Source organism: Apteryx rowi, unplaced genomic scaffold, assembly GCF_003343035.1.
Source record: "Apteryx rowi isolate R43461 unplaced genomic scaffold, aptRow1 scaffold_82, whole genome shotgun sequence".
NCBI lineage: Eukaryota > Metazoa > Chordata > Aves > Apterygiformes > Apterygidae > Apteryx > Apteryx rowi.
The window spans coordinates 628945-652332 of NW_020451116.1; the positions used below are offsets into that span (position 1 = coordinate 628945).

The window sequence follows — 23388 nt, forward strand, 5'->3', positions numbered from 1 at the left end:
CTCTTCTCCACCCAGCCTGTGCTCTGAGCATCCTGCTGACCCCCAGCGTGGCTGCCTTTGCCGCCGGGATGCCTGCTGCGAGGGGAATGATGGCTCCACCAGGCCCGTAGGGATCCTGCGGCTACTGGGCAGGGGATCCCCTCCTGGTGCCCATCACCGTGCTCCTTCGACCCACACTTCTGCCCTCCACACCGCAAAAGCAGCAGCTCCAAAGGATTCACTGCTTTGCCAGAGGCAGGTTTTTATGTAGGAAGGGTAGGAAAATAGGGAAAGGGCCGCCTCCTCCTCCAGCCAGCCTCCCCTGGAGGTGCCGGCTTGCTCCCTGTCATTTTGAGCATCACCAGCAAGCGGCACGGCTCGCCGCGGCTGCGCGAACGGCTCAGCCTGGCGAGCCCTTCCTGCAGCCGCCCGCCCAGGTGCTTCCTGACATCTGTCTGCAGCTCGCGTTTCTCTTCTCCGACTCTCGGCCGGCTCCGCTCTTTGTTGACTAAAAAAGAGGTGTCTGGGCTGGCCTTACCAGACCAGCAGGGGTTTCACTGACTTGGGTCTCTGTCTGTCTGCTTAAATGTCATATTAGCAGCCTATGATAACTAGGACCCAGCTATTAATCCAGCTTTTTTGCCACTGGACARGACTATGAGCAAATGGCCCGTGTTTAGAGCTGAGTCACTGTGTAATCCTGTGACTGCACTTCATGTGTCTTAAGCAGAGAAAGCATGAGATTTGGTTTTGGCCCCAAAGTCACAGCAAATTTGCGAAAAGATGCAAGGATTAAGAATGATTGATTTCACAATGTAATATTGGCTTTGAGATTCATTTTAATACACAGAACAGCTTATTAAACTTTCTTGCAATTGATGTGTCTTTCTTTTGATGATTCATTTCAGGGACTTTTTTTTTTTAAACACAGTAGCATTCAATTTAAAAAAGCATATGGCATTTAATAGACCTTTTCTCTTCTTATGYTAATTTTTAAGGGCAATTTGTTTAAACCTACAGGCACTTGGGGGATTTAGGTGCTTCCAAAAAGCTCAAGCAATTAGCAACTGTTTGAAATGTGATGTGCAACCTGTGAAATGGTGCAGACTTAAATCAGAGCGCTGGATATAAATAAGATCTGAATGTGCCCTGCAGCCTGACCAGAATATGCCCCAGACCAGACCACACCAGCAGGAGATGCAGGATAAACAAGAGCCTATGAGCTATTTTTCTGTAGGCAAATGATAAGTGCATTTCTGGGAGCTTAGCTTACACTTGGTTGTGGTGAGGGCTGTAAGTTCAGGTGCCAGACTATACTGAACCAAGGCAAACGCTCTGCACTATTGGACAACTTTGGGGACAACATTCGCCTTGAGGAACGGTGTAGAAAGCTGCAATGTCAACTTTTCAAACTGCTGCAGCAAGAGCTGTCACTTCTCATCTGTCAGCGTCTACCCTGGCAATCTTTGCTGGGAGAGGAACACCACTCTGAGACCCTCTCCAAGCACCGCCCGGGCATAAAGCAGCTGCATGGGCAATGCTGCGCTCCACTGGTGTAACCGAATACAGGTTTCCCAGTATAAATGCATCTATGCTAGGGACAGCTGCTGCCTCGGCTCCTCCGATCCTCCACAGATCACATCTCCCTGTGCACACCCTCAACACGCAGTGCCGGCAGAAGTCTACCTATCTGTTTGTGACACAAGGATGTAAGTTATTTTTCCTCTTTTCTTTGTTTTGCACGGAAAGACTTACCTTCGTTTCAGACCACTTGCTGAAAGTACATCTAAAACAATGCCACAGTGAAAGTGGCAATGCAAGACAACACATCACAGTTTTAGCATGGGCAAGTGGGTTTCTGAACGGTCCTTAATTACATCCAAGCTGTAAAGAGCTATTGGCTCCAATCCCCACACAGCTACCGGCTCATAGCACTGCGTTTAGGTTCTAGCTTGCTAGTTGCATGCACGGGCAGTTTGCAGTGGCACATAAAAATGTCAGCAAGTTTTCCTGGTGGTCTCTAAACCGAATGCAAAAACAGCAGACCTCAGATTTATAACAGGAACACTGCAGAGCACTTCCCACTCCCTTCCATTTCCCCTCAGAATAAACTACTGAAGAGAAGATTAAAGAAGGCCAGGAACCAGGATAGATTAAAATAAAACATCTCATTGTGGCCTTTTGTTTCCTTTCAAGTTACAGGGCTATGGTATGTCTACACAGCAGTTGCATGCACCAGTAGCAGTCAGGCCRCAGCAGCGTGAAGACCAGGGCAGGGTGATCCACCCTGCCACATTGACACCCTGAAACATATTGCTGTCCTTTCCCAGTTATCTCTGATGAGGCTGAGCCCCCTCATCACCACCCTCTTCTGCTCTTGCGCTGGCTTTTATCATGGTGAAGGACTTCATTCTGAGTCACTTCCTATGAAGCTCTCAAATTGCTGCTGTATCTGCCCCTTGGAAATGTCAAGGGAAAGACAGATTGCTGTTATCTGAGCCCGATTTTCTCATTTGAAAGGTAAGTTAATGATAGGGGTCCCGGCATTAACTACTGGCTAGATCCATTTTGGAGCAGCTAATTCTTGGAAGTGTTCCAGCACATTCACCCTAGTGAGTATATACAGGTGTAAGCCTTGGCAAACAGGCTTCCTATATGCTTCACCAGCAAGACCATCTCTTAAGTCTAGACACACACTAACACTCTCCTGTCCTCTGCCTTTTCTTTATTTTTCTTCTCATTAATAGACTAAGATAGCTCAGTATTTTTGTCATTGATTTATATATGTACATACACACACAAATCTATCTACATTCCACATCTAGCAAAGCCTGAGAAAATGTGAGTTTTGCAGGACACTTTCTCTTTTTTGGAACAGGTGTTTTACATTAAGCCAAACTAAATAAATATGGGATATGTAATGAAATAAAAGGCCCCAGAAGATAATGCTCAGTCAGCTTTTCACATAAACAACACCTTTTCTTATTAAGGACCTGCTGTTTATTCTAGCAGGAATTGGTTCATCGAAGTGAGACCAAGTGTCCAGCTACTATTTTTACCTAACAGAAATTAGATCCCTGATAACTTTTAAATCAGGGTTTAGCAGAATCTCAGTGCTGTGTGAAGCTATGAGAAATATAAAGCCCCACATTACCTGCCCTCCCAAACCAGCTGGCAAGGTCTATACTTCCTGTGTGCTGCTATGAAAGAGCCTAAGAATAGRTCATCCTCCCAAACCCTAAAATAAGCATGATCATGATCCTACCTGTGCCATCTTCTAAATGCCCAAAATTACAGATCTGGCTGATGTTGTGCACCCAGATCTGCATCTCTTCCTCGGTTTTGGCTACCAGGTAGAAGGTGCGATAGGTGGTTCTCACAATGAAGACAAAGTTGTTCTGAAATTCCTTCTTGATAAAGTTGGGCCCYGAGTGTTTCAGCACTTCACACTCATTGAGGTCGATGATGCGAATGGGTTTCTTGGAGTGGTTGTTCCTGTAGTACTCCAGCACGTCCGGGTTCCCACTCATGCGGCCTCTGCGTAGCACGAACCAGCGCTTGCGCCATGCCTGCAGAAGGCACAGACAGGTTCCTTTTAGCCTTCTGACTGCCAGCCACATCATGTCAATCAGCCTGAACAGGCACATTTTCTTTTTGGTTTTATTGTTATTTTAATAACCTGGCTGAATTGTGACTCTGAAATGCTTGCCATTAGCTTGCTTTTGTGATAGRAAGAAAGGCAGAGTTGCCACTTTTAACAGTTAGGAGGTTAAGGTGAACTCAACTTCTCCATAACATGGCCCTCAACCTGCAAGCAATGCGTATGCACAAGTCTGATACGTCACCTGCATTAGTTACCATATGTGAAAAAAAGAGGTTAGAACACTTTTTTAGTGAAATAAAAATGTTTAGGACTGTACCACGTGTCGTAGCATATTAGTTAACTCCTGGCAACAAACACCTTTGCCTAGTAAAGACAAGGCTTCCAGATGACCTGGACAGCTTCCCTCAGACCATTTTCAGTGCTAATAAGAAGCTGTTAATGAGCTGTCAGTTACTTCTGAAAGCCGAAAACAAACCTTAAGGGAGTTGCGGTGCTAAAAAGTTAAACAGGAAACTTCAAGATGTTCCAGCACATCTATTTACACAGATACTGCCTGGAGGGACTCCGTCAACCCAAATCAAAATCAGTAAACATACACATCTTTTGGGTCTGTGCATGAACGTATGGATGACATACAGGGTTAGACAAAACCCTGTGAGGACTGGGATGCTGTATCACTTTATTAAGCTATATGCAAGATTCTAGGAACAAAATAAGACTTTTTTCCCTTTTTATTCAGCAGCTGTTTTGGTTCATCAACAGTATAAAAGCCTCTGTGTTGATTACAGCTGTCACCAACATACTTACTTCGAGGGCCAGAAGAAATCCATCCTGACCTCCGTTACACAGAAAAAAAGCTGAAATAAGATGTTAGGAGCTTTCCCCTCACCAAACTCCATAAAGAGTGTGATTGGATAAAACCGCCTCCAAACCAGAAGGCCTCAGCAGCTGGCAGAGGGAGGGAACTGAAGCTGATGCTGAAGGTGCCCCAGTTCTGGCAGCAGCCAAGGAAGAGAGATGGTGCTCACACACAGCCCAAGTGCCTGCCACAGCTACACAGGCACCAGCTGCTTTAATTGTCTTCACAAGAGTCAAAAGTTCACCGGAAAAAAAACAYCTGAACAACCACAAAAACAGCTGAAATAACCTCTCTACCTGAGCTTTTGCAAAATGTCTTTTCACTACAGAATAAAACTCAGTATTGGCAAAATCTTGCACACTTTGGGATCAAGCAGGTGCTACAGATTTCGCTGAAACTGAGATCCAGTGGGTACAATGATAGTTAAAACGATCAACAGAAAAACCCAGCCATTTATCCAAAAAAATAGTTTTTCATGCAAAAGAGACTTCCTTGCAGTGCAGTGAAGCTTTTCATGTTTGTTAATATTCTCAAGTCCTTTCGAGACAGACACAACTCAGTGTGAAAGATCCTGAATCCCTCTTCCAGACTGATGGACTCTATCAGACACGCATGAGCAAAATGCTGTAAGGAAATATTCAGCCAACAGTTCATCTAAAAGTACATCCATTCAGCTAGGCAGAACCTTACTCCGCCCTGAAAGGAAAAGATTCTCCAAAGCCAATACACAAGAGCCAGAGAATAAAACATTGCAGATGGAGCTCTTGCAAGACTGAACAAGCATGTATCAACCTGTGTAAAAGAGTGGGGGTTTTTTTTTGTTTTTTTGTTTTTTTTAAGGGGCCAAATCATGAACAGGCAGGAAGCACAGGTGAGGTGCAAAGTGTATTGCACAAACAAGACTAAGTCTCACCCTCCTGACCTGTTGAAGTTTGAAGGTGATTTGGCCTCTGTTACTTTCAACAGTAAATTCAGAGGTAAACTGAAGATTACTGAGATATCTGAGATATCCAGGCAAGTCAAATTTTATAGCAGCCAAGGAGAAAGAAGAAAAAGAAAGCAAAGAAAATAAAAACAGAGTGAAAATGTTTAAGGGAGAAAACACTTTCCTGACTAGCAAGTTTCACTAGGAGAACACAGCCCAGCACTTATCCTGTATTTTATAGCCCCAGGCAGAGCCAGCATCTGCCACTTGCAGCCCAAGCACCGTACACACTTGACACACCGCCCACGGACACCTCAGGGCAGGCTCCCTAACACAACATCAGACAAGAAGAGAAGGGCTCCAGGAGCTATAAAGCACCAGAGATCTGCTCCTTTCCCTACCAGGATGGTGGGCTGCCCATGGCAGGGTGGAATGAGCCCACAAGATTCCCACCCCCCTACTCCGCTAGCAAAGCAGCCCACCACCACCTCCCAGCCAGTTAAATCCATCTGGCTCCTGATGGAAATGGGATGGAGATCACCTGTGTACAAGCCCTGCCAAGGACGGAGGGGAGGGGAGGGGAGGGGAGGGGAGGGGAGGCGAGGCGAGGCGAGGCGAGGCGAGGCGAGGCGAGGCGAGGCCGGGCAGCGTGGCGGCAGCAGCTCCAGGGGACGTGGGAGCTGAGCCCAGAGGGGTGAATCAGCTGCTGACATGGCTACCTGCATTAACAGGGTCTAAGGACCAACTTTTTCACCTCTTCTCCCATTTATATAGTCCGCYCCACCACTGTCACCTCCCTCTTAAGAGCTCATTTCTCTTCTGAAACTTTCACCAATATGTGCCTTTACTTGCAAAACAAATTTGTACCCCAAAATATTTTTGCATGCTCTGCAATGCTGAGCATAGATGTGCTGAGCTTCCAAGGTGCCCATGGCTCCAGTGCAAGGTGGACGTGAGCTGGTTTGCTGTCGCCAGTACACAGTACTCACCCTGCTCTGTTGGAAATGCAAAGCAGTGTTTGACACACCAAAGGCAACCTTCTCCAAGAGTCAAATATCCTCCTAATTTCCCTGACATTTGCCTGCAATGAACTAAATGTCCTCTTTCCCCCTTGGAAGGGGACCCAGCACTGAACCCAAATGCTGCACATTGAACTTGCCTGGAAGTTCAATGCCTCGCCTTGAACCCGCTGGCCCCAGAATGCTGTCTCATCAGGCCGAGAGGGTGATGTACAGGGCACCCACATGGGCAGTGCGTGGGGCGGCTCCCCATGGGGCTGCCACAGCCCCGGGCCCGTGGCGCCCCAAGGGACAGGCCAGCCCCGCTGCCGGCGCTTGTTCTGCTGAAGCATGTTCCTCCTCGTGTCCTCCATGCACAGAGCTGCTGCCACCGCAAGGCCCTGCCTGGAGGAACAGCCTCCCCACGGTGTCAGCGTGCAACCGGAGCACGCCTCTGAACCGGTGCAAAGCTTGGCCCTGACCAGGGCACCTCAGACACCAGCAGGGTCAGAGTGCTGCAACAGGGCAAAGAGAGATTTATTTCAGCTGATCAGATTCCACAATGTCTGGAAAGGAAACTATTTAGTTTGGAATTGAATATGCTGCCAAATTTGTAAGAGAATTTAGATCAATTTAAGGGAGAAAGATTGGCCTCCTATGGTTTAGATGAAGCAACCTATATACTTAAATAGTAAGCCATTCCTGGGATTCATCCTGGGTTTGTCACTTGTACTATTGAAAGGATCTAAGCGCCAGAAGAAATATTACATCTATTTTGGGGCCTCTTGAAATTAGTTCCTTCTTGATGAAGGAATGATACAATGATGATATGTTTATATGTCCTTCAAAGCTTTGYTGGCATTGGAGAGAAGTCTTTATCAGAAAGCACAACTACAATCAGACAAGAACCAACATAAATCTAGAACAATTTTCATCTGCCCTTCGTAAGTGGAATAGTTCACTGCCAAAAGGAAGAAGGAATTTGCAGCAGTGTTGGTTGGATGCCAGCACATTGCTCTGTGCAACACAAGATACCAGTGTTTTCTTCTGGCTTGTGAATTTTTCACTTCAGGAATTCCATAGCCACTTCTGGAGAGAAGAGGAATAGCTCTGTTTCCATTTCAGTAGGATTTTTAAGAAAGAGATCACTGCTTCCACAATCTGACTTCTCTGCTTCTGCTGAATAAGGGGTGTGAGGTTTAAGAAGTGCTACTATTACGTGTGAATGTTTGCTGCGCCTTGAGGGTGTTGTAATCTGTGGTGTCAGATAAAACAGGCCACAAGCAAACCTATATTGTGCCAAAAAACCAGCTAGCTAGTAAACAACACCAGGATGGGAGTGGAGTGCCTATGTGGGAAAGTTTTAGCCAAAGAACTTAATCACTTAACTTTTATCTGGGGAGCGTGTTTTCATTTATATGTACAATATGCCCAGTATCTGAGATCTGGGTAATTAATTAGAGCACATACGAGCTAAATGAAGTAGATTGGCCTGAAATAGTTTGCCCTGTGAGTTTTTTTGATTTTTGCTGGTTCTAATAATAAAGCACAAAATAGCCGACACACTTAAAATTCTTTACTAGCTAAATTAATGCTCACAACTCCCCCATGAGGATAATCTTAATTTTACAGAGTGAGGCRAAGGGGATTACAAGAGGGAACAGAATAAACAGCGGGTGTGTGCTGCTGCCTCGTTCTGCGGCCCCGCTTTCTGGTGGGCAAACAGTGAGCGGTCATCTCCAGGCCAGCAGCGGCCAAGTCTGATGCTGAAAGACAAGACTGGAGGTTCATGAAGGGGAGGATTGGAAACGGGACAGCTCTCATCAAACACTGTTGGAAAGACTGAGCTGCAAAGGCAATGTGAAAAGGGTCTGACATGGTTTCTCTGCAGCGGCTGGTTGAGGTCTGGATGCATCGGTGAGCGCAGAGCTCCTCCTGCTACGTGCTGTGGCGCTGCTGCCCTGAGCCACGGAGGCATCCCTGGGACAAGGAACCAGCAGAACTGCAGTATAACAGTCCTGAAGGAGTGCCAGCACTTGAGAAAGACATTTTCAAAGCTTTTCTTTTCTTTTTTTTTTTTAAGAACCATTTTTAAGCATCTTATTTTAGGGAAAAATTTAGGCGGAACTTTATAGCATTTCCTATAAATGATTTAAAAGAGGAAGTTAAAATTCATATGTAGACAGCTTTGCGAGCAGCTGATGTCTAAGCCTATTAAGGCCATATAAGTTAAGCTCACTTGCCCCTGCCGTGGGAGGCAGGAGGTGCTGGAGCTGCAGAATAACACCCTGCAGGGGGGAGCTTTGCGCTGGGAGAGGAGGAAGGGCTCAGGCCCAGCTCCCAGCAAGCATCCTTGTGTGCAAAGAGCTGAGGACGTGTGTCGGGAGCTCTTCGCGCCACCCGTCGCGAGAGGACAGGGCCAGCGCTCAGCAGCTCACCCTGGTGGAGGGGCTGACACATCTCTGTCGGCCATGGTGCTCCGTAATAGCTCTCAATTAACTTGCTTGCAGACATCTGAGATGAAAAAGGCCTCCTAAACCCCCAAGCTGGACCTATGGTTTTGCTATTTCTGTCATGGCTGTTGGTCCCATCAGCGCAGCATAATAAATCTCTGCCTAACGAGGCTGTCTGCTTGTCCCTCCTAATGTGTCCCCGAGCAGCGCTCTGGGGGCAGCCGAGCTCGCTGCCCATTGCCCTGTTATTCAGTGCTTCACTTGGATGTTTTCTCCCTTGCTGTCTGGTTCTCCTTATTTTCTACTCAGAGCTCACAAATTTCTTCAACAGTAAAAGGCCGAAACTCATGGTTTATGGCTGGGAAAGAACAATCAATAAATACCCAATTTAAGAGAGAAAAATACTCCTCCCTTAGGGCCTTATTCTGCCTCCACAGGCATGTAATACTAATTTAACCCTGAGAGTAGAAAGAGAAATTTTCTACAGTAGTTCTTCTCCCTTTACGTGGGTGCCAGGAGGCTGATGTCTTTGCCTGGGTCCAGGCCTGGATGCAGCCCTGAGCCACAGCGAGCGCGCAGGACCCAGCCTGCAGCCATACGGGTCTGACCCTCCTCTCCTTCCCTGCCCGCTTGCCTCCACCCCAGCTCTGTTTGCTGTGGGATAATTCCTGGTGCTCATGTCGTCAACACTGCTGGAGGCCAGCACTTGGCTGTGACGGGAAAGGGCTCTGAGCTAACCAGGATTCCCAGACTTTGCACAGGGACTGGTAAAAGTGGTCTGGCTCATCCGATGCAGAGAGCTATAATGCCATGATTTCAGGACAGACTAGAGTCTAACACTGTATTTCCATCTGCTACATCGTGAGTCRTTTATTGAGTCACTTGTCTTTCTGTTTGTGGTAGTTGCAGTATGACTCTAAATGCCCTTATTTCAGGAAAGTCAGCAAGAATCTTCCTCAGAGGAGATGCGATGGGTGTGCAGCCGAAGGGGAAATACCTTGTTCCTTTCAAGGTGATACAGGCACATTAATTGACTAAAAACACTAACCTAAAAATTTCCTGTGCTCTAATGTGCAATGCAAGCTTTGTAATAAAGAGTCTAAGATGACGTCCTCTAGAACCGGAGAGGTTTCCTTTGTTTCTCTTTCTCACAAAAGAAACCTGTGGTTTGTGTAGAAAAAGTGACACATGCCATAAAAAAAAAAAAGACCCAAGTCAAGCATTGCCTGTTTCCTTGCACACATTCCCAATTGCCTAGTCTACAGCCTAATCCATAATATTTATGGTGCTTTACATATACAAACATCTGCAACAGAATGAGTCACCACTATTTAATAAACAAGCAGATTCTTTGTAAAGCTAATGGGTTCATTTGGGCATGAAGGGTCAAAGTCATAGTGACTTTAAAACTTTGGCATTTGAATTCCTTGAAAACCGTGAAGATGATGAGAAAACAAGTTCTGCAAGTAAAATTAATAACAATAGCACTGTATTTTGGGGGGGGAGGAGAAAGGAGGCAGATGCTTGGATGAAGAAATGTCGTTTCACTCAGGTCCTCTGTCTCTTTGTAAGAGTGGTGAAGAAATGAGAAGTGTGTTTTTCACACACTTTTTGATTAGGGATTTCCTGGGAGGATATTGGCAGGACGACAGGTCGTCTCCTTGCTCCTTGTGCATGTGTGGCGAGGGGAGGTTTCTCGACAGGACGCTGCTGGCTGGTGGTGAGCAGCCGTGCCCTCCTCTCCTCCACTTTTTCCCAGGCTATCCGGTGCGCAAAGCGCATCTCTCGTGGGCTCTCGCGGAGATGAGAAATGCCGGCGCTGTGGTCGTGCTGCCTGCAAAGGCCCCTGAGCTTCAGGATGAGAGCAGCTGACCAGGCACCTCAGCCCAGACTAGCCTGCTACAGCGAAGAATTGCTTGCTCACTTGTGAAATCCACAGGAGAGGGATTTGAGGATGGCAATCTTGTTTCAATGGATTCATTTAACAAAGAAATCCTAACACAAACACAAAATAAATAAGCAGCCCTACTCATTGTCATCTCAGGGCATAACTTTCACATTCTTCCCGCTATTTTAACCACAGTGGTGCTGACAGCTTGAAGCTTTTCTAGTTAACAGCCGCCCTACAAATGCCTGTAGGCCCCTCGGAGTTCATTTATAGAAAGCATAAGGATCAGTCGTTATGATATCATGATTAACTGACATCACAGGGCAGAAAAACAACAGCATCCTTGAGGGCTGCACCTCCCGCGAGATGCTTGTGGCTGAGTGGGATTCGTTTCACCAGACAGCCAGGACTGACCAGGGATCTTGAGAGCATCTACAGGGCGCCAGTGAAAAGACACAGTTGGTATTAATAAATAAATAAACTAATTCCCCCGCTGTGCTTGGCAACTTTTCACTGGGACTAACAAGATGGTAAAGACAGCCTCACATCCTCTCAGAAAGCAAATGAGATTTTTCTGTCTTGGCATCATTATAAAGCAAAGCCTGAAGGGATCTGGAGAGCTGATGAGGAACCAAGCTTCAGACTAAGGCAGGCAGCTCCAGTGCGGAGTCACCTGGGTGGAGCGGTGCGGATGGGCTGGGTGAGGGGGATGGGGCAAGGGGACAGCGGTTTTGGCCAGCCTGCAGAGCCCTCGGGTGCTGACCCACACCCCACAGCCCGAGGAGCTGTGTGACACCAGGTGGTGGCATCACGTGGCCAGGGCAGGCTGGGGGTGGACAACAAATCAAGTCTGGGACATCCTCCTCCTCCTCCTTCTGYTTCATTCTGTCTGTGTTTTTCACTCCTAATGGAGATGTAAAGTAGGTTTGAGCTCAGAATAGAGTTCCCAACAACAGAAGAAAGCTCATTTTTAGGTGAAGGGGTGATTTTAGGTCAYTGGAGGATCTCTTCCCACCCAAAGCCCTCCTCTCTTCTGGGGCGCGTTTCTTCCTTCCCCAGGGCAGGCGGACTGAAACGCTAATTCCTTGAAGCTGTCCCCCAAATGACACCTTCTGACTGCTGCTGCATTTCTGCAGGCATTTAAGCTCCCTGACAGTGAAGACTTACAGGCAGGACTCTTTATATGAGGATGTTTACAGATTCACCCTCCAGCCAAGAGTTTTAGTTCCATATTCACCCACAGCATGTTTATGTGTAATATCTGAAACGACATTATTATTATCGTCCTGAACACAGCTCAAATTTCTAGAGAGCTTTTTTCACTCTTAAAGCACTTGACAACTCGTACATGCTTATTGCATGCTACATATGTTGAGAGTAGTTCACTTGTCACGGGGATACACCTGCTCCTGAAGCTGCGCTTCACTCCTGGTAATGAGCATGCTTAGCCAGACACCTCCGTTTTTGCACTCATATCTGTACTTTTGGGTTTGACCAACATGTAGTGCAGCTTTTTTTTCTCCCATTTGAAATCTATATGCACCTGTGTAAAGTGGCAAGAGACTGATGGATGGAAAACCACTAGTCTGGCTTAGTATCACTCCTCTGGTCATTTAGTTAGCTTTTCATCCTCTTTGGCCTGTAGTTGAAAATAAAATTCTTGCTGATTTCTGAGGATGCAGGATTGGGCTTTTTAGAGAAACTACTTAAGAAACAGGGAGAAAGAACCAGCACAGTGTCCCAGGTCTTCCAGGATTTAACTACATAACTTCAATTTCTATTAGCAAGAAAGATGCCACCGAAGCCTCACGCAGCAGAGGTGGGGATTCCTACTGTTATATGAAAATTACCTGTGTAAAATGGCCTGGAAACACTTAAGCTCCCTCTGACTTGTTCACAATAAATTCTTTAATACCAAAATAGTAATAACACTTGAAGACTAGATATAAATTGAGGTAAATTTCAAAGACTTGGAAAGGCTTTAATCCAAAACTCTTGTGTAATCTTAAAGGATTTTTGAAAGGCTCTGTATGGATCTTTGAGCTCTTTATAAAAATGAGGTTGCTCACATGTTGTTAGAGGGACAACAGTTCTGGAATACAAATGTGGGGTATAATCATCTGTTGGATGACTGAAGCGGTTTAAGTCAACAGAGATTTCACTTACTTTTGGAGGCAAGTATAGGAAAATGTATATACTAAAGGGATTGAAGTTTGGACAAATTTTGAGCAAATTTGCTAAACTAATAGCTTTTATGGAAGGACTCCAAACCTACTTTGCTAAGGAAAAAAATAGAGTTGGGGCTAATCCCCTTCCTTGTAGCTCGCAAGCACTGTGTAAATACAGATGTGCAAAGCAGTTAAAGAGCAGAAGGAGCTGCAGGTCTGTAGAGCCTGTAGATTGTGCCCTGTCCCAGGCTATCGGGAGCCCTTCTCTCTTTATTTTACTAGGAACTGGCAGTTTTCTCAGTATTCTTCACATAAACAGAACAAATTTTGCTGTTTCACCTTGTTAACTGAACATGTGGTGTGAGGTCAGCAACAGTCATGCAGCCTATCTATAACTGTCTGAGCTCACATGATGCTATAGCGCTCAAGAGAAGGAACATAAACAGGAAATTGGGCAAAGTGACTCTTTTAGTAGGGGACCACAACACCGTTTTTTTTTTTTTAACTAAACTCTTCAACAACACAATTTTGGATCCAGTTAAAAAAAACAGAGTAGCCAGTATAATCAGAACAAAAGCCGCAAATGTTTATGCTATAACACTTGTGTCTGACTGTAACAACGTGCTTCAGGGTAGCAAAATGAACCAACTTTCAGGATTTTGCTCAGAAGCTCGTCTCATCTCACAGCTCGGTGCACAGAGGAGTAAAAAGATGAGATTGAACATATCCTCCACATCCATTTTGGGCCAAATCTTGATTGTCCTTATTTCCACTCTTATTGAATTCATTGCTACGTGCTGCAAAGATTTTGAGATTTTGACCTTTGCACTTCATTTCCCTCCTAAAATTGCATGGAGAAAGGAAGTATGCAGGAGGCAAGCGGAAAAACGGGGAGGAGGAGCACATGCRTGGGAGGGCTTATCTTAGAGAATAGGTCAAATTTGTTGAAAATAAGGACTGACCTTACTGGACGTATATACAGAGATAGAAAGAAAGATAGAAATAATAGGAGCAATACAATAATAGATAGATACTATCTAGTATCCAAAAAAGTTCTGGAGGCATCCACCTGGCTTTAAGCATAGAGAGGAGGCCACTGCTTTCAAAGGGGACTGCATGCTCCTATCTAAGCTGTACCGAAATAAATGGCAAAACTCCCCTTTGCTCTGAGAGGGCCAAGTCCTCCTCTTAACATGAAGCTCTGAGAAATGCAGAGATTCCCCCAAATGGAAAGATGATAGGAAGGCTCCTCCGGTGTGAGGAGGAGCCTCTCCGTGAACCACATCAGGAGATGAAGGTGCCCTCCATGGGCCTGGCCTGTTTTTTGCAGGTTACTCACAGGCTGCCCTCAGCAGTGGATTTGCTCTACCAGGACAGCAAATCTTTACTGGTGGTTTCAGGCACGACCCTGTTTTTGTGGGAGGACATGGGCCCTCCCAGGAGGTGTTTCACACAGCGCTGGCCGTGACTGGCCGCAAGGTCCACAGGCTGCCTGCAAGGTGTCCTCAGCAAACACAACCTGCTCTTGCAAGTGGCCCCGGCCGCAGCACTGGGTGCAATCTAGTCTCGCTAGCAGCACTGTTATTTCGGCAGGAAGGGACACAGCATGGGGGAACGCTGGAGCGAGCGCCCCCGGTGCCCCGCAGGCGAGTCTTCCAGTAATTGGCCTTTTTCAGGAGCAGATAGCGCCCGACACGTTGCAAGGACTGCCAGAATGTGACCAGTAAACAAATAAATAATTGTGAAATGACCTGGAATTTGGAAAGGCCCATATTTGTCACAGAAACCTGATTCAAGAAATTAAGTCTCTCTGGTCAGAAACTAGAAACATTCCTGTGTGACTGAGAGGCTCAGCCAAAGCCCGCTGACACAGGCCAAATTCCAGTCATTGACTRTTTACAGAAAACAACCCAAACTATAAACTCCGAGTTATTTGTCAGAAATATTTACTAAATATCATAATCGCAATTAAGAGTACACTAACAGTGTGGGTAAGTCACAAACCTAAAAATATGGCGAAATGTATTGGATGATTTCTTGTCTTACATACATAAGTACAAATGTTCGTTACTAGTAGGTATATTGGGTGGCCCATGCTAAATATGGAGGCGGCTGAGTCGAACCAGGATGTCTCACAACGCCGAAGGAGGTTGAATCCTGCGCAGATCTAAATTCTGCAGCACTGAAGAGAAGTGCTAATGACTGGAGCTGCTCAATAGCTAGTGTTACACCGATTGCTCATTTCAAAGTRCAGCATTAGAAAAACAGCTATGCTAAGGAATTAAAAAATCTATTTTGATTGCCATTCTGCTATTTTCAACTGTATTTTTACTACCTAAATTGTGTTATTTTACCCTTAAGTATTCTGTTAGGGAGTGTTAGATTTTAAAAATCTTATTTTTCTGCTTCTTTAAAAGCTCCTCTAAATTAATCTTCTTTGCTTTACATTTCACAGGAGACTGAACTGGTTTTTAGACATTTTTAGAATTATTTTTTCATTATCCTTAGTTTGTGGAAAAGTGGTCATCACTCACACGGCTTGGTAATGTACAGTATCCACTGACTGTCATTTTTTATTTTAAAATACATAAATGTTAGGAAAAATATAAACAATGTTCCCCGTGCCAGGTTTTCTTTTGTTTGTTTAAGAATTCTTTTTGAGTCATCAGACTTTTTTTGTTGCTGTTGTGTCCTGTGTCTCATCCAGGAAAACAGGGTCTCGCATGGCTAAAGATTTGAAGAAACTGCACCCTAAAAGCTCTGCTTTCCTCCGCATTTGAGGTGCGTTCCATAAAGTCAGCTGGTTAAAGTCAGCTCAAGGATCTAAGCATCCATCATGTAAACTTCCCAGGCTCACAAGATAACTGCACATTTCTTCGCTCTTGTGCGGAAAGGGAATACTGCCTGTGAAATTCTACAGACCTGTGCTTTTTTCTCAGCGTAGTGTTTCCCGTTCTGCCCACTTCATACCAGCACATGCGGTGAAACACTCCAGTGGACCTGGAAATTAGGACCAGAGCTCAAATCCAGCAGGCTCTGGTTCAGGACTACGTGCCCCAGTCCTGAGCTGTGCTCATCGCCCTCAAGCCTTTCTCTCCTCACCTCCTTAGACTTAGCCTTCAAACTGGGATTCACACATAGGTCAGCGCTTTTTAATCTGTTCGTGCTGCAACTTTTGTCTTTGCATAAAGACATATATGTGCCCTTGGCTGGCACACCCGCCATAGCGTTGCTATTCGCTTAAAACTTGTGAGCCAAATGGCTAGAAAAAACTCAACATAGTAAATAAAATACTAATGAACAACATATCTAGTGTTTCTCTTAATTTGCATGACTTCTCAGACTTCCCTTGCTGAACCAAACGATGAAATCACAACATGTTCAGAAATATTAAATCATTTCCTCAACATCTGAATATAACAGGCTGTAAAAGGAAAACAACTGTGTTTGGCACGTCGCACACTTTATCCTTAACACTCTGAATTCTGTTATCCCTCTGTATTTTGATTTGTGCAGATTTGCACTCTGATCACAGCATCATTAAAAACAACTGTGTGCCGTGAGTTATTTCCTAGGAAATCCCCCAGCGCTGCCAGACGTTGGCTTTGCCAGGACAGCCTGGGTTTCGGGTGCCCGCGGCAGTGCGCAACCCGGGCTGTTGCAAGCCCAGGATATCCCCAAATGGCTCCGACCCACTGGCCGATGGGCAGCAGATTAGTGGCATTGCGGTATGTGTCTGCACGAGTACCGGGCGGCGTCCTGGCGTCTCCGTGCTGTAGTAATCAAAATGCAGGTGACATTGTGATGACGAGGAGCGGGCTGTGCGGAGCAGGCGTTGCCAGCAGGGAATCACCAAAGGGGATGGGAAGAGAAGAGAAGGAAAAAACTTCTCATTTTCCAACTCCTCCAGAACCCCCCTGGTCTCCTCTCCAGGACGTTTTGCAGTTTGGAGGTGACCGATGGTTTGATGTCACCTCTGCGATGTCCCTCGCCCCCAGGCAGCGCAGGCGGGTCAGACCCAAAATGAGCAGGTCCCTCTGCTACGCTGCAGCTGGCGAAAGGCCGGGCCGGCTTTCCTGAGCAGGTGCCTTCGCTTCAGGGTTACCTTCGGCCAGCTGTCAGTGTTTTGTAACGCAGGCTTTTGCGAGTACAGCAGGAGTAAAACACTCTGCCAAACTCCACAAATAGTGGAACAGTTTGGGAGTAAAAACAGATTTCAGAAATAAAAGTTCAGCTTGATCTATTGGGAACAACGTGCAATTAATGTGCTCAGCAATATCTTAAATCTGAGCAATGTGGGAGAAGGGTAATAGCTCCCTTTCTATCATTTTTCAACCTGTCAGAACACTAATCTATTAAATGCTAAAAGCCAGATTCTTAGTAAATGTAAACTGGTAAACTCAGTTGAAGGCAGTGGTGCTGTACAGCTTATCTGGGTCTTCATCTTTTTTAAACAGTAAAACTAGAAATCAGAAGGGTATGTGCTTGTGGGATGGTGAAATAGGATCAATGTTACTGTTACAAAAGTGATGATAATGAGCCAGCTGGGTTTTTCCACAATCATATTCAAAACTACAGCATTTATTTCTGCTTTTCTGCAACTTCTCCTCTATCTCTTCTCCTCCCTTCCCTATCCCGTTTTTTGCAGTTTTTGCACTCTGAACTACACCCAGCAGATGAGGTCACTGATGATCGGTCAGGACATGGACACAGCCTGTGACTTTGCATCATTTTTCGCCTGCGGCACCCAGTGCGTCCCCAGCACTGAGCTGCTGCGCGTGGCCGGCCAGGACATGCGCTTGGCTGCAATAGTGCCGCCGGCTTCAGCAAACCCAGCCAGCTCCTGGGGCTGCCGGCCGTGCCGGGTGCCACCGGGGCCGCTCCTGACCTCCCTACCTGTCACACAGCCCGCCTTTGCCTTTCCGAACAGACTTCATCCGTCAATCATATTACTGATCGCAAAACCATTTCGTTTTATCTAATGCAGCCAAAATTTCATAGATCTTCTGAACAGAAAACATATAGTCCACTGTATAGTCCACAGCTCTTGCACGTGCTTCAGAAGAAAGCAAATTTAAGAGTGGCCAATACTAATGCTAAAATGACACTGTCAGCTTGAACTTCAAAACAGGAGTTGAAGTGAAATTCAGGCTGACTTGGAGTTCCTCTGCTAATTTTTGAAATCTTCTCACTTCATTTTCATTTTTTAAGTGATTTTTTTTGCTTCTAACCCCATGGGAAAGGTCCATGAAGAAAACAGAAACTAACAGCAAAAATGCCAAGACAGCCTTATACACTGAAGATCTGCTCAAACCACAAAGTAGATATATTAAACCTATTTTCCACAGATATACCCATTTCCTGATTAGCCGAATACAAAAGCAGTTAATTAGAAAGACTAGCTTGTCGGTGTGGCAGGCACTGCGCTAGGCAACGCTGAACTCTGCTGCTCCACCGACCGAGCGATGCCACTGCCACACGCTGGTTAAAGAACTGAGGGTTTGTGCCCCAAAATCTCCCTTTAGCTTGCTTCAAAGGGTGCAGCTCCTTGACAGTCAATGCCATTGCACAGGCAAAGAAACCACTGTTTAGGGCATATGTCTGAGGGAGGGTGTGGAGACAGACAGATTTACAACAAAGAAACCATATGAAACGTCCTTAGCTCTGGGCTGAACCCACTGTGTTCAGTTTATCAGAGAAAAACAAATAAGACTTTCCCTGTTCCTGCCCTCACTTGAAATGTGGTGTTGTGGGGCTGTGAGGATTCATTCTTTTTTTTTTTTTTTTAGAATACAGTATCTTGAAGGAGAGTAAATTTTGTACAACTGGCAGGGAGTAGAGCTGCAAGATTTTTCAACAAGTGACTAAAATGAAGTTCTAGGCCAAACGCGGTACCGAGACACAGGTGCACGATAACATGCCGCACCCAGCAGTGGTGAGAATACAGCAGCACAGTTATATTGCCATCAGTGCAGGCCTTAGACACCTTTACTTTTAACTGCTGTTCTCCATAATTCATTATTTCTCTCCTCCCTGCACATGCATACATAGTAGCCATATGTCCCAACAAGTCTCTTTTTTGAGGCTAATTCACTTCTGTTTTGGCAAGCCATATTTTGCCCTGTGGTTCTGCCACTTAGTCGCCTGCCTCGCTGATTTAGGAGCGACGGCACACCAGTATCACAGGCACGTCAGCACTTACAGGTAGCCACATAAGAAAGGATGAGGCTGTGTTTAAACAGGGGTGACTTCAGGGGTGTCTATGTCCTAGGAGCAAARCAAAAGCAGAGAGCTTTCAAAGGGAGGGTTAAAGTGCGAGTTCAGCCATGAAGGGAAAGTAGGGGAGCCCCAGTCTGGCAAGAAAATCGGAAGGACAGGAATGGGAGGAGCAGGAAAGCTGAAGGAAGAAGGACAAATAAAAACCTAACTGCAGGGATCATATAGAGAAGGGACTGGACTCTTCAGCACAGCTGGAAAAAACTCGGCTGGGGCAGTGAGAAGAAGCTCAGTCCCTAACGATTCACGTAATCGGAGTCTGAAGAGCGCTGATAGCAAATCTCCGCGCGGGGAGCCAGGGAGGAATGAGAAATGACTGTTGACTATCATGGCTCTGGTCCTGCTGCAGTGCAGCCCTCCCAGCTCCTCCGGCAAGGCTTTCTCAAAATCACACCCAAGTTTTTACTATGGGTGGAGTAGGCCCATCTCAGTCTGAATCATCGGGCTGCGGGCTGGCCATTGTATGCATTGTTTGGAGGTATCTTCTCTGCTCAAGCCAAGCAGAAAAGAAAGCAAAGCGACAGGAGGGAAGCGGCCATTACTGAAATCCTATGAGAACACTGGGGAACGATGAAAGATTGCGGCTCCCGTCCCTGCTCTGATTGTAGGAACAACCACCATGGCAGCAAAGGACCCAAAATAGTGCCTGGAAGGAAAGCCAGGGTAGATCAGAGGGACATGTCACCAGAGCACCCGGCTGCTGCTGAAGTTCTCCCTAAAAACCTCCTGTTTTGCTAGTACACTGCAGCTAGAGAGCAAGGACTACTCAGGGTTCGTGCTAATTAAGCTACCTATGGCTGGGAGAGGATGGGGATGTGGCTGGGAGCCAACATTAATATGGTAGGCGGGATCATAGGACACCGCTGCCTCCCGGAGAAAGTCTGCTTTGGTCATTTGGCAGTCAGGTTTTCTTCCCCCCTCTCCCAGGGTTGCTTGTGGACCGACACAGCCCGCGAAGCCCTTTCGGAGCCCCACACACCCCATGTCGCCTGGAGCCCAGGAGCTGCGTGGGATGGGGGCACAGCCCTGCCGGGAGCGCAGCGGCAGCCGGGGCACCCTCGCTCGCCTCCTGCTCCCCTCGCTCAGCCCCTCCGCGGCTGCTGCGACGGCCAGGGCTGCTATTGCTGGCAGAGCTACAGCCTGGTGTTTTTTGACCTTTTACTCTTCCAGAGATAGAAATGGGATTTGTCTGAGGCTTGGAATAACTTCCTGCGATTGTGCTGGAGAGGGCTAGTCGGACTTGCGAGATAGCTGTGTCTGTCGGGCTGGCGGAGGAAAGGAGAAAGCCTCTGCTGTGTGACTAAACCAAAGACAGATATAAAAGATCCCAAAGACACCCCATGTGCCTTAGAGAAAAATAAGCTGATAGCACTGTATGCTGTCTCTAGTGGGATGACTGGGTCAGGGATGCTTCTGGGCTTCGATAGCAATGACATTAGCCATTACTGGAGAACCACTAATGACCCCTCAAGCAAATTGTGTCCATATATTGAGAGCTATTCCTCAGATGCTAACTCATAAATCCTCTCTGGATCAGTGAAGCATGTGTGTTTGCCTGTGTGGGAAAGAAGATAATGGTCTGAAAATTGATCCTTTGGGATGATGAGAGCAACTAACAGTCATGTAAGCCTCCTGCTCCCCCCCAGCTTTCCCCTGCCTCCCAGTACAGCCCCAGCAGCCTCAGTCCTGCTGGGTGGAAGCAGGAGTTACGGAGAGGGAGGACCGCTCTTTCCTCATTACACCTTCAACAGTCTTCTACATCTTTTTCTTTAACTGACTTTTAACAGTCTTTAACAGTGACTTTGCCAGGTCAGATCTTTTCAGCAMAACTGTTTGGCTAAAGAGGTCTAGGAACCGTCATCGCCTCGGTTATGACTACAGCTCTGACCCTGGCTGGGGAGGAGGAATGGCTGGAGAATGGCATCTGGGCTCTCCATGTCCCTGATCATAAAAAGAGCTAATACCTTCAGTGTGATAAACCAGGCTGAGTCCCTGGGCATCACTGGGAATCCAAGAAAGACTAAGAGCAGACACTGCCTGTATTGCAGTACTCCTTGACAGTCTTCATCCACAGTTCTGCTGCACTAGACAAAAACACTAAAAGCAAAAAAGAYGGTTTCTGACCCAAGGAGTTTACGATCGCAACTAGTGCACTGAAATTTGTAATGGCATTTGCAAGAGCTCTCATTGCTCCCAGGCAGGTAAATTCCAGCCGGGGCAACCAGGCTGTGCTCCATCTTGAGTCCTAGAGAAGCTTTTCTGTAACCGTTCAGCTCCTGAGCTGTTATTGCTGTCCACACATCAGCCCTGACACACGGTGCCATCGCTGGTAACGTCAAGGCAGGAGCTAACCTGCATGGTCTTGTGTGGTTGGACAGAGCTGTTGGGAGCTCCCAAAGAAATCAGGACACATCCTTCAGACAGAGGGTTTTCGAAGCAAGCTTTTAGTTGTTTCTTATATTTTACTCATCAGTAGGCAATATCACTCTGTGCAAGTCATGTGTGCTAGTGTTTTCCTGTGACTCACCCAGCGGACTGGCTGATTCTAACTCTCCTTGCTGAAATTTGGAGTAGGAACGATCTTTGCCTTTTGCCTCTGAACAACTGCACATAATATCACCTCCTTGCTAGAACCACAGGGCAGAATCCTAGGCTGGAAAAGGTAATTTTGTTCTGTTCTGCCCCAAAGCATGCAAGGAAGCAGTACTAGCTGGGGACCCCTGGCCCTGGGGAATACACAGCTTGCGTGGTGGGGGCCCACCATAAGCCCAATCCCTGCCCAGGGCGGCTCTCAGCAGATATTTGCTGCCAGCTTCAGGCCTTCCTGCCTGGCGCTGCTTAGCCGGAAACTGGGGCAACTCCTCTCCTCGCCTCCCTGTTTCTGCTGTTTCTGATCGTGAATGTGTTTCACAGAGGATAAATAATAAAGGGTTTAGTTCTTCCCGCCCAGCAAAAGCAAATCTATCCCAATGCAGAGTCACGCTTCTGTTGTAAATAAGCACCAAAGCACAAGTGATGGTTCAACATACTTAAGACTTCTATGCGTGGACTCTACTCACTCACAGTTTTGCAGCTTGAAGGGAATTTGTGCATGTTATTTGACATAATGATATGTATAAGTGTATGTGATTTATAAGGTAATTATAGAATACAGTAAGAAGAGTAACATCATGCCTTTGAGCTTCAGTGCACAGCAGTTCTCTTAAATAGCACAGGGAAGAAGTACTAGACTATTCAGTTTATCAGTCTGCACTAAAGTTTTGACTCCTACTTGTATTTCCCTGACTGATTTCTAAATAGGTAGTGTCAAAGAAACTGAATTTTTATATTTGAATATGTTTTTAAGACAAAAAAAGAAATGCAATCAAAGAGGTAAAAAATTTAACATAGGAAAAATTCTATCTAGCATGTTTGAAGGTGGCATCACATAAATAATAAACTTAATTTTAAATGCTTTTTAAAGTTTTTAAATRCAAAAGCATTTGTGCATTATTTCTGAATTCCAATTTCATTCAAATGCATCTTGTTTCAAATCATATAAAAGAATTCCTAATTATTTTATATGGAAACAAGGGGGAAAAGAGGCACTTTGGTAGCACATTAATATCAACATGTTAAGTTTAAGAATGTGCAAAGCTGTATATTAAACTACCCAAATGATTAGGTAGCTATGGACAGGTATGGGGTATCCTTGTTAGCAAAATTAAGTGCCCCATTTATTCTAAAAACTACATTTAGTGKCAAAGCATTAGACAGCAACTGATGAAAGTTAGTGTTGCTCTAGGAAAATAACCAAAAGGTACCTATGGAAAAAATCGGATTAAGAAATGACAATTTAATTCAAAGATTTCTCCTTTTTGGTTTAAATCACGATGAAAATCAGTGGTATCACCAGTCTACCTAACTCCATGTAGGAAAACTACCTCAAGGTAAGTCTGACTGGTTTAACGAAGTACCATGAGGTGAGAATTGAAAATAAAAATAAAACTATTAATACCAAAAGACTGATGAAAACTTGTAGCCTGTGATAAATGGGCTTGTAGGCAGTGCTTGTTTTCTGCTCTCAAGCACATGTGTCAGTAATGCAGTGAGGGACTGTCACAGCATGGAGCATCTCTTCACTCCACGGGTTAGGAAGTGTATGAGGGCAGAGTAATTAGTCTTTCTCATGACACCTTAATTCCAATGCAACGAACAATTTTGCTGCCTGTAGAGTAAGAAACCACCATATAGCTTCA

At 45.8% G+C, this 23388-nt stretch overlaps 1 protein-coding gene across 4 annotated transcripts in view; it reads right to left on the bottom strand.

Moving 5' to 3' along the window:
• GAB3 (GRB2 associated binding protein 3) overlaps positions 1-23388 on the bottom strand; it is a 70023-nt gene that overhangs the window by 21041 nt on the left and 25594 nt on the right. For all 4 annotated transcript variants that reach the window (XR_003257454.1, XM_026089522.1, XM_026089521.1 and 1 more), the window contains exon 2: positions 3245-3548. Coding sequence is in view for 3 of the 4 variants with exons in the window: in XM_026089522.1 (XP_025945307.1) it covers positions 3245-3548 (304 nt within the window). In the remaining variant the exon portion in view is untranslated. The remainder of the gene's footprint in view (positions 1-3244; positions 3549-23388) is intronic.